This window comes from Pundamilia nyererei, unplaced genomic scaffold, assembly GCF_000239375.1.
Source record: "Pundamilia nyererei isolate P.nyererei 1_Seehausen unplaced genomic scaffold, PunNye1.0 scaffold00105, whole genome shotgun sequence".
Lineage (NCBI taxonomy): Eukaryota > Metazoa > Chordata > Actinopteri > Cichliformes > Cichlidae > Pundamilia > Pundamilia nyererei.
In genome coordinates, this window is record NW_005187506.1 from 1,846,896 (window position 1) to 1,858,561 (window position 11,666).

An 11,666-nucleotide genomic window follows, 5' to 3' on the forward strand; every position below is an offset into this window, starting at 1 on the left:
CTCCCGTGTCTCTCTGCACTCCCCGTGCGTGCTGCCCGTTTTCGCTCCACGCTCCTCCTGCAGGAAACAACAGAGGCAGCCGTCAAACACTTACTCCTGCGGGCATACACAACCAGCACAACGCTACACTTAGACACGCACTCACTTGGACTTTAACTCAACGATCCGTAGCTCCCCCAACATTCCTGATCAGCTGCAGGTGTGTGTGGTCCTTATGTGTGGCCACACCCACCAGGCCTGAAGGTGCCCGTCACGGCCACACCCACACACGCGCGCACGCACACACACCTGCCTCTACATACACAAGCATGGAAACAGGACAGCAGCACAGTGCTGAAAAGACACGATATCATATGAGTCCACAACTGCTCATGGACCCTGGTTCGCTCAGATCCAGGTCCCTGACACTTTCATACGCTGTCAGTTGATTAAACAGCCACCTATCCCACGTGGTGATATGAGCATTCAGCATTTACCCAGAATGCACTTTTTTTCCCCCAGAGTTTTCAGCTGTGAATGATCAGAAACAGATCAAACGTTCAGCGTACCAATGCCTGCTTCTGATCCTCTACATTGGGGTGTCCAACTCCAGGCCTCGAAGGCCGGTGTCCTGCAGTTTTTAGATGATCCATCACAGCTGATTCAAATGGCTAAACGACCTCAACATGTTCTGAAGTTCTCCAGAGGCCTGGTGATGAACTAATCATGTGATTCAGGTGTGTTGACCCAGGGTGAGATCTAAAACCTGCAGGACACCGGCCCTCGAGGCCTGGAGTTGGATACCCCTGCTCTACATCATAGATGTTAAACTGGTACATGTTATTGAAACTGGGATATGTCCTGTGATACTGGTGCTCAAAGCTGGTCACAGAAAAGTCATTCTGAAGAAGAAAAGCAGACTTTTTCTTTGGACTCTTGGTGCATTAAAAATGAGTTTGAATTGAAAAACGTAGCTTAACGTTATTCAGCCCTGAAAATCTCATGTGGACATCTCCGCTTTTTTATGATGGCTCAGAACAGACGGAAAAAATGAGGTGAAAAGAACTTTGAGGTTCTGTAACTGTAACAGTTTCTCCTGCATGAAGCTAAAACGTTACATTGTTTCATTAAATATATCTGCTGATTCTGAGAAGGTACGGCAGCTCTCTCTGCTTTCAAAGCTTAACCAACGCAACAGTTAATGTTTCTGTCTCGAGTCGAGGGGAGGACATGTTCTTCCATTTTTACGATTTACAGACTTGATTGTATAGGCGATGACTCGAGGGTTAAATAAATCTGTCTTCTTCTAATTGTAAGACTATTTCAAAAAGGACTTTATTTCTAGACAGAAGTTGGGAACATTGATAAATTGTGTTTTTATGAAAAATGTGCAGTGTGTTAATGATTTTTGCCAGACAGGAAAAAATATTCTTGGCGAGTAATTTTGATCGCTGGTATAAGATGAACTCATTTCGACGGGTTCCAGTTTAACAAAGCAGGCTCTGTGGACACATCAGACTGGGACTACTTGAGAAACAGGTTTCATCACAGACATATCAAACATCGTCTTTATCACAGGCGAACAGACGACTGCAGGGGCAAGCGTGATAGAAGAAGTCGTTATCCTCACCGCGGGAAGGCAGACTGACCACGAGGGGACGGGCAGAGAAATGGAGAGCGACCGCAGGGGGATTCCCTCAAGCCGTTGTACATGAAGTGTACGTCTTGTGCTCTGAAATCATCTTAATCTTTCCTGCAAAGTGGAAGAAAGAGAGGGGAGATAAAAGCTGCTGGAGGGATGCGGGAGGAGGAGGAGGATGAAAAGGAAAGCAGTGGTGAGAGAGGGGGAGATAAAAAAAGAGGGAGAGGAGGAGAGGGATGAAAGAAACTGCAGCACACAAGGACAGAAGAGCCAGAATCTGTGAAGGTGTGAGAAAGTGAATAAAAGAACACAATACAGAGTAACGGCAGCAGGAGGCATGAAGATTAAGCCAATATTGTAACAACCTTACTCTGTAGCCACACGTACTTCTTAAACCTGGGTGCAAAAATTAAAGCATTCATGCAGTGTTCACATTTCTCACTGGAACATAAAATAGTCAAATCTGTATCTCACTGTTTTGTATGTTTCTATGCAGATGATGTAGTTCTGTATTTCACTGCCCATTCTGCTCAGCGGCCACAGCAAACATGCAATGTTCCTTTAATCCAGTGGTTCTCAAACTTTTTACATCATTCCCCACATGGCAGGAAGAAATATTTTCATTTTCTAAACGAAACAATGACAGAAAAGCCGAACTGCAACTTTATATCAATAATAAACTACGGTGGCCCTTCGAGGCCAAACGGACTGCAACTTAAGAAAACACCAGCAATAAGAAAAACGCCGCAAACGCACAAAAACACAACGGAAATAGGAAAAAACAGATTTACCAAAACACAAGGGAAGTGTTTCTGGGGAGACAATAACCCGACGGACCAGTTGTAGGAACCAAAATATGCTAAGAATTGCGCCGAGAGACACTTAAAAGAAGTGGAGGATCTATCGGTTTTGTGAGGAAAGAAAACATGAGAGGTGTGTTAGCCTAGCTATTAGCCTATCACACTTACCTAGCATGTTTTGGTTCCTGCAACTGGTCCGTCGGGTTATTGTTTCCCCAGAAACACTTCCCCTGTGCTTTTGGAAATCTGTTTTGGGGCGCACCTCCACCTGTCAGAACTCCACACACTTTGAGAACCACTGCTTTAATCGCAGGTCTAACACTTGTATAAAGATGGACTCAGTTTTGGAGAAAGCCGGGAACTGTCCTTCTGGAATTATCCTCTCAGCCCCACGAGTGACTCTGACTATGGCTACAATGATTTTTCAGTATTAAGATCACTTTCATTCGTCATGATTATTCTCTGATTTTCATGATAAAAGTGTTTTCATTTCACTTCCATGTTGCGCGACTTTCCTGCACTAATCTGATGCACCGTACAGCTTTAAGGACGTCTGAGTTGATGCAACCATCGCATTGTTTTTCTTGACCTACATGCGGCGTGTTTCCTGGGAATTGAAGAAGTTATCTCTCTGACTTCTTGCACTAAATCGAAATTCAAACCAGGGATGATGTGCAGGCACGTCGTCATCATTAGTGAGCCACTCTGTTGCTTTTCTTGCTGTTGCTTTGGCGTTTTCAACTTCACTGGATTATGTTCATTTCATATCTCACTGTCTAAAGTCTTGCATGCCAGTTCAGGAAAGTTTCCCTGCTTTCGAGTCGTGATCGTGTTTCTGTCAGAGAAATGTGTCCTCACATAAATTAATTCTTCTCATCCTTGATCATGACTTTTCTGTCGGCCTGTCAGAAATAGCACGTACTAATATTGGTCCTTCCAGCTAAAATCTGTGAATACGTCGCTGAGTGTGTCCTCAGCCACGTCTGGGTTTTCTTTAGAAAATGCTGCACGTTTTCTAATTGAGATTCAGGGTTTGTTTTCCTCTTCAGTCAAACAGGAAACGCTGTAATGGCTGCCAGAGGTGGACGGGGTGATTGGCTGTTTCTCCATAATGCTGTGCTGCTGTTAGTGCAAGTTTGTATAGAACCACTGGATTCAGTTAAACACAGCAACTTGCCAGGAAATAAAAATATATAACTGGACCCCGTTAAACTTCAACAGGAAACACAGAAATTTCACACTGACATCACTTCAGTCTTTTCTAAAAAATAAAACAAGTTGTAGAGGAAGCCCTTTACCCGTTACTGACTCTAAAATGACTGGTTTTAAACTTTAGGAGACATGCTGATGAGTGTATAGGTCAGTAAAAATCATTTCTCCTGAATAGAACAAACGAGACAGGAAACAATGAGTCGAGTTGGAAGAGGAACTGAAAATGAATAAAAGGATTGACACAAACGGTCGCCGGCGTCTGCTCATTTCCATCTCCATTAGTCTGTAAGTCAGGCGCAGGCCACCGAGGCTATAATCTTCAAACAGAGTGGCCTCGGTAAAGGAAAAAGATAATTATGTTGTGTAATTTGGTTCAAACGGAGTCAAACCAATTACAAAGCTGAGGGAAAGTATTAATTTGAGCTTCGCATTCAGACAGTAAGAAGTCATTAAACACATGACAGCAGCTCTGGATCTCTGCTCAGAGTCTGGCTGTAATAAAGACCCCACATGATTACACGACGTCCGGGAAAAGAAGACCTTCTGTTCTCCTTCGTAATTTTACTTTTGATAAGTTGTGATAAGAGCACACGTAACAGCGTGAACTGTAGAACTGGAGCTGTTGTTCTGGCTGCTATCAGGTGCTTTAATTGGAAAATTGAAACCATTGAATTTAATTGAAAACTATTGAAAAGTCTGTTTTTTCCAGAACCTCAGCTTGTTCTTCGATCACATCCTTCAGTTTTTTCCAAAGACTTCCTGGACCTCAGGTACTTAATCTGAATAAAATCCTGTTTATTTACGTCTGCATATGTGAGCTCTGATGAATTGTTGAGCAGACTTTGTGAGGATGCACCACACCTGGTTCTGCTGTGGTGCATAAACTGTTCTACGTGAAACGACCATAAAACTGCACAAAATGGCCAAAAGTAACACAACTAATGATAACTAAGAAGTCCAAAACAACTACCCAGGTGTGAAACGGCCACGTAATGACTAATTAGCACCTGACTCATGAAAAGCAGTTACATAGAAAATGTGTAACACCCACAAGGAGAGTTTTAGAAATGACAGGAGGACAACACGGCTGTAAAAGATGCAAAGGGAATAAAAAAAGGGAATAAAAAAAGGCCAGAAACAGCCTGAAATGACCAACAGTGACACAAACTGACAACTAATTATGACCAAAAGATACTAAATAAATCTACACAATGGGACAAATTAAAAAAGCAGAGTTTTGATCCACTCACATAAGGTTTCTAACATGTCGCGGAGCATTAATTGTGCGCATGAACATGGATTGTTTTCACATTTTCATCTCACTGTAACTAGTTTATATGCAGATGATCCAGTGCTGTATATTACTGCCCATTGTGCCACAGCAAACATGCAGCGTTCCCGTCATCACAGGAGCATTAATGAAACAGCCTGACTGCGGAGCATCTCCACTCTGATGGCTTCCAGCTCCAAATTCAACATGTTTGCTTGTTCTCCAGCGTATTTTAGTCTCGAAAGCAGCCGTACATTATTTATACATGTGCAGATTATGAATTTAAAGTCGCTTTCTGTGAGACTGTGAACTCTGTGAATTTTGCAGGCAAACAGTACGGCGCGCTCTGAAGTAATCCCCGTCAAGCAGCAGCCTTTGAAGAAGTGGACTTTAGAAACAGGAGCTTTGGATTCACCAGCCTGACAGTCGCTTCCATTCGCCGCCAATTCTGCTTTTGATGTGAGATTCATATTACACAGCTGATGAGTCAACACATCACAGGCTAACTTTAGCTCACTTTGCCGGCGCCTTTGACGCCGTCTTTGGTCTTTGCTGTTTACACTGGGGAGGCTTTGTTCTGATTCAGACAGGAGGGAGATGTTGAGGCTTTCTCAGTAAACTGATTCTCTTTTAATGAACCGGCAGCGACGGCCTGCAGGCAGCACAGAGATGCTCCTGTTTTCTGTTTTATCACCTGATTTCTGAAATAAGCTTTTAAGGCGCTGTGAGTGATGTTGAAAGCGATGCTGTTTCTCTGCTTTGCGTTCTCTAATCTCATCATTTTTTCCTCCTCCTCCTCTTTGTCGCCTCTCCCCTCTAATCATCTTCCTCTTTTTCCAGGTAACGATTTGTTCCTGGTGGCGGTGCACGAGTTGGGGCACGCGTTGGGTTTGGAGCACTCCAACGATCCCAGTGCCATCATGGCTCCTTTCTACCAGTACATGGACACGCACAACTTCAAGCTGCCGCTGGACGACCTGCAGGGCATTCAGAAGATCTACGGTGAGCTCTCGGGTTTAGTTCTGTGTAGGCTGTAGCTCGGGAGGTGGAGCAGATCGTCTACTAATCGGAAGGTTGGTGGTTTGATTCCTGGCTCTCCTTGAGCGAGATACTGACCGCCAAGTTTGTGTCAATGTCAGCGAGAAGGTCCTTAAGAAACGGTGCTTGAGTGAATGGGTTTAAGTCAGTCATTTGTCTAAAGAAACATCGTTAGTTTGGGTTTTTGTCCTTTTAGTTGAAGAACAAAAGATTTTCAGTCACTTCTTTATTTCAGCTTTTCAGACGATTCAACAAACATTGACGTCACTTTTGTCTCCAAGTGTGAGAAACAAGTAAAATCCCCCAAATATCCATCCAGGTTTGATTTTAGACAATTCCCTTTTTTAATAGCACATAGACAGGAAGTAGAACTCAACAAATGTCAAAATAAAAGCCAAGAAAATCGAATTTGAATTAAAGGCACTTATTCCAAATTATTGAAAAAAATGAAGAGACTTTCCTCTCATAGATGTCTGTTTTGTATCCAGCTGAGGACATCATTTTGTTTACGGTGTACTGACGCCGACAATTTTGGGTCAGGATGACGCAAAATACACAAATATTGTGTGAAGATAAAAGCAGAAGGACCGCGCAGTGAATCGAAATGTAAACTCGAGCGCTCTCGTTTCGTTCTTTTCTTTGCGGCGCTCCAGTTTATCCTCCTACACACTTCAGCCTGCAGCAGTTTGGAATCAGTTTAATGTCAAAGAGTCGGTGAGGAGCAATAAATACGAGTTTCATGGAATATTTGATGGACAGTGTTTGAAAAGTAAAGTTAAAAATATCACCGTTGAACAAAATAATCATGGTTACAATCTTTGTTGAGCATGAAGCTGTGGCTAATTGTGTGTTTGATCTCTGACCCTGCCGACGTGTCCTTGAGCAAGAACGCACAGGACAGAGCATGAGCAACCTGAACGTCAGCATCTCCTCTAAACAGCCAGCGGCTTCTCGCAGGGTTTTGGATCGTCGCAGGAAATAACCTCTGCGGTGAATAAAAGGTTTACGACACGTTTCAGGAGGATGAGCTTCATAAACTTTTTATAATTAAACTTTTTATGATTTCATTTTATGAAAAGCCTGCATGCCTTAAGCAGAAGGAAGATGCTGACGTTATAGATGCATGGTCAATCCTGAGTCTGTGCTGTGCAAACGCCTTCTCTGGGACAGAGTGTGTATTTTATAGCAAAGAGGAAAATATATGAAGCTCATATTAGAGCTCTTCACTTTGAAACGAGGGATCTTTTAAGTCACTGCACATTTTCATTTGAAGAAATTTGCCTGCGTTAAATGAAAAACGTGATGTTTTGACTCTTTTCTGCCTCTGACTGGTTGAACAGGTGACTTCACGCTAAAACAAAAACCAGTAAAATTTGAATATGAAATATTAATTGAAAAAGCCCCGAGTGCAGCTGCAGGAGTGTTCGGCGTCCGTCGGCCGGCAGCGGAGCTCGAACGTGAAGAAGAGCCCGGCTGATAAGCAGACCTGAGCCGTCTTTGCCTGGAAAGAAAACGCGAGTCTTTCCCTTTGTGTTTACACCAGAGACGCTGTGTTGCATTTCAGAAAAGGCGCAAAGCCTCGCGTTTCACTGAACGTTTCTAAGTAAACAAAGAAAAGCGAAGGCCTGTCAGCGGCAGGCGCGTTTCCTGACAGGCTTTCTGTCTGCGCTGAAGTAATCACGACAGCTTCTGTTGTAATGTAGTGTAACATTTATTTGTGATGCAGAGACACAAAGAAAAGGCAGGGAAAAGAAACACGTCTGCTCTGTTAAAGATAAGAACATTTCTATCTGCACCATCTCTCACAAAACACCCAAGTAGCTGAAATCTACTGTATCTGCAGCTTTTTTCATCACGCTTCTCTTTTTCTTTGCTTTGGTTTCCTTTAATAATCAAAGCAAGAAGGTTATCTCGGCCCTCAGAACAACTGAGCCTCACATTAAAGGTCGTGATACACAGGTGACATTTGAAGTCAGCGTTGAAGGGAAATACCGGCCAGGACTGTGCAGTCGGCGGTTTTTCTCCGCTGCACTTCATTGTTCAGTGTGGATAACAAAGCCTGTTATTTTATCTGCTCAAAGTTCATCCTGCTGGATGTGCTGCTCTCAACACCAGCCGCCACAACAGCACCGCACTGTTCATTTTACAACGAGACTGTTTCTGTGCAATTTACCGACTCGTGTTGGTACGCTTAGAAAAAGGAGAATAGATTTTCTTTTCCTGTTGGAACATTGAGCGTCTTTGTCATGGACGGATCTGCAACAGAAAGAGTTTCTGTTTGTTTTTTAATAAAAGGCAGAGGAAGTGGAAAAGAATGAAAATAAGACGGACACCAAACAATGCAGACTAAAGAAATGAAAAAGAGAGCAAAGCAACCACAGCAGAGGCCTAAAATGATCTATTTTTGGCTGCTTGGCACAAAACAACAATAAGAAGATGCAAAAAAAATCACCAGAAGTGTCACAAAGCAGCACAAAGAGACTCGCAACTAGAAAAGCCCAAACACAGAGAGACACAAAGGAAACATAAAACCACACATAACAACCACAAATAGACACAAAAACACGCACGGTGGACAAACGAGATGGGGTGGAATGAGCCGCACTGCTGTTTCAGGCGTCTCGCTCCCGTGTCGATGCGAGGCAGCGATTTAAGCAAACAGATTTATAATCCGAGGTTTTCCTTCTGCCCATAAAAACAAATGAGTCATTGAACCAAATGTACTAGTTGTGTTTCTGCGGTCTGCATAATGCTGTCTCACAGGCTCTTACATAAGAAGTCGTGTTCGCACAGCTGATGACCAGTGACTCATGCTGCTGTGGGTCTTTGAGTCTCAGTGCTCTTAATGATACTCTGGAACCAATCACGGTGCCCGACTGATTCATGCTGTGATTGACGTGATTCTCCAGGCATCCCCACAGCCATGCTGGAACCCACCCGGCCCTTACCCACCTTACCCTCTCGACGGACGCATTCGACCTCCGAGCGCAAGCACGACCGGCATTCCCGTCCGCCGCACCCGCCCGGTAACCGGCCCGCACTGCCTGGAAACGGCAAACCCAACATCTGCGATGGCAACTTCAACACTGTGGCCTTCTTCAGACGGGAGATGTTCGTGTTCAAGGTGAGCGGAGACGTAGCGGCGCAGACGCCTGCTGCTGGTCTCTTTGACAGTGTTCAGTAACAGTCGCTCATTTTTGAATTCTTTGATTACTTTTTCACGTTGTTGACAAAGCCAGAAACTTGTGACAGCTGACCAAGGTGACAAATCAAGACAGTTAATGTTATTTTGGAGTGAATCAGTTTTCACATTAGTTTTCTTCCCTTTGATTAATTGGTGAATCTCCAGTAAAATAAAATGATAGATCATTTCAGCTGGCAGGCTGACGTCGTCTCCACAGATGAAGTTCAAGTTTTCAATCAGGTGTTATTGTTGTGAAATCAAAATGACAGGATTGGTATTGTACGATACTGTGCATGCATAATAATTATTAAAAATGTCGTTTTTGCAAGTTGGTATGTGGTTGCTAAGCAATGCGATGACATCATAATATCTGATAGAGATAAGAGCCTTCAGGATGCTCGATGTACCCGTCTGCCAAGTTTGGTTGCTCAGCTCCCGATCAGGCAGCAGCTCGCAGACAAACAGGCAGAAGATCGATGATTCATCACATTTCTGTTCTTTACGCCCAAGAAAACCTGTCACTGTAGCTTTCCAGGAACTCTAACTCCTGGATTCTTCTTTTCTGTGGTGATTTATTGGGATACATTAAAGACCTGGTATAAAATATCAAACTTAATCTTAATTCTGATTCATCAAAGGTTGTATTTTCCACCACAAATGCAACACAAAAGTTACATTACAACACTTTTAATTGTTTTTAAATAATTTCACATAATTTTTTAACTACATTTCGCGATTTAGGAAAATATATAATCGCATTAGTCCTATTAAATATATGAAATATGATCAGCCAAATTTTATTTTACAGGTGATTACAATGATGAAGCAAGTAGCACAACACGTATCAAACACGTTGATAAATAATAATCATCATCGTCATCATAATAATTAAAATAATACTAATTTTATATTTTAAAAAAATGTAGGACACAAATTAAAAATATTTTTGAAAATATTCAACAACAGCATTGAAAACACCAAAACAATGTAAATTATGAGGGACTCCATTAAAATAAAGCAACAACAAATCTCATATCACATTAAGATATCTCTACGATAACATAAAATAACTATTTTTTAAGTAAAAAACAATTAGACCACTGGGTAAAAGCAGAGCAAAATATTTTAATTTATTATTTACTTTCCAGATTTGTAAATGAAAATATGAAAAAAGGCCAGAACAAACATTTAGTGCCAACTGCTTTCCATCAAATAACAGAAACATTAAAACGTCTAAATAAGAAATATTTAAATGCATCAAACCAATAAAAGTCTTTGATATCTCATCCTGTTAAAGAACCTGAGTGCTTGTTCCAACACGAGCTTATTGAACAGGATGCTGTTGTGTCTGTAATTAATGGCTGTTATCTCCTACAGACGGTGAGTCACACAGCCGTGGGTTGCTATAAAAAACAGGGTGTCACTGGGGGATTTAGATAAAGCTTAATTGAACATTACGGGAGGAGGATGCAGAGTAGCAATGATGTTGGAAGTATGGTTGAAGTTTATGTCTCATAATCATTATCCATAAACGCAGGTTTGGACGGCGTGGTCCAGATTAGTGTTTAGGAAGGTAACGACGGCTTTAACACTGCCAACATTATGGGTTTGGACGCCACCGCGGGCCGCTGGTGCTAAAAACGACCACTCTCGTGGTGCCGTCAGATGAAAGAAGCAGCCCAGTGGCATATGGCGCTATCCAGCCTATGATCATTAGTATCAGCCATATGCTTCCAGTACAGTTAGTAACCCACCGATGCAGCTCTGTAGGCGCTCGCATGCCAGCACACAGCAGGCGTGCACATTTACAGCGTGTTGCATGTAGTAGTATAAACTGTATGGCTTTATTTAATTATATATTTTAAATGTTTAGATATTCAAAGCACCCAACAGGCCAAAGACTGTAGAGAGATGAGCTAATACCAGCAAGCTTGCCAAGTAACACACACAGATACCTGCACATCAGTGTGACGCAGCATATAAATAAAATATTAGGATGTGGAAGGTCTGTTTGTGCAGTTAAGTACAAAGTAAGATGAATTTTTAGTCACTTAACTGCATTTGAAATGAGTTTAAATCATGAGACTAATTTTAATTCTTAATATAGTTTTTAAACGTGAGTTATAAACAGTTTACCACCTGTAGCGTTTGTATAAACAGGATGCTAGCCCATAGAGACTCGTATCATTTTAATATGGGCGTCAATGAGGACTGACTCGTTTTTGGAGACAGCCTCGAGTGGACATTAGTGGAAGTGCAGGTTTGGGTGCTAAAGCTAATTTTACAGCAAGACGTGATTGATGTGATGCTCCAGTAACTTAAAAAATAACAATTTGATATGACACAAGCAACAAATCCAGTTTTTTTTTATTTCTCAGAAAACTCATCACCAAGGGGTTATTGAAGCCCTTGATAATCAAGCAGAGACGTCTTTAAAATAAAATAAAAAAAACAAAGTGTTTATATTTTACTTTGAGCCACTTCAGTGGAAGATGCTTTGCATAAACGGTTTTTAAGACATAAAATCTCAATATCCAAGAC

General features: G+C 42.1%; 1 protein-coding gene across 2 annotated transcripts in view; it reads left to right on the plus strand.

Moving 5' to 3' along the window:
* The window catches only part of mmp24 (matrix metallopeptidase 24), a 70,512-nt gene that overhangs the window by 45,699 nt on the left and 13,147 nt on the right, over positions 1 to 11,666 (plus strand). For both annotated transcript variants that reach the window (XM_005740890.2, XM_005740891.1), the window contains 2 exons: positions 5,744 to 5,905; positions 8,851 to 9,065. In XM_005740890.2, coding sequence (XP_005740947.1) covers positions 5,744 to 5,905; positions 8,851 to 9,065 — 377 coding nt within the window. The remainder of the gene's footprint in view (positions 1 to 5,743; positions 5,906 to 8,850; positions 9,066 to 11,666) is intronic.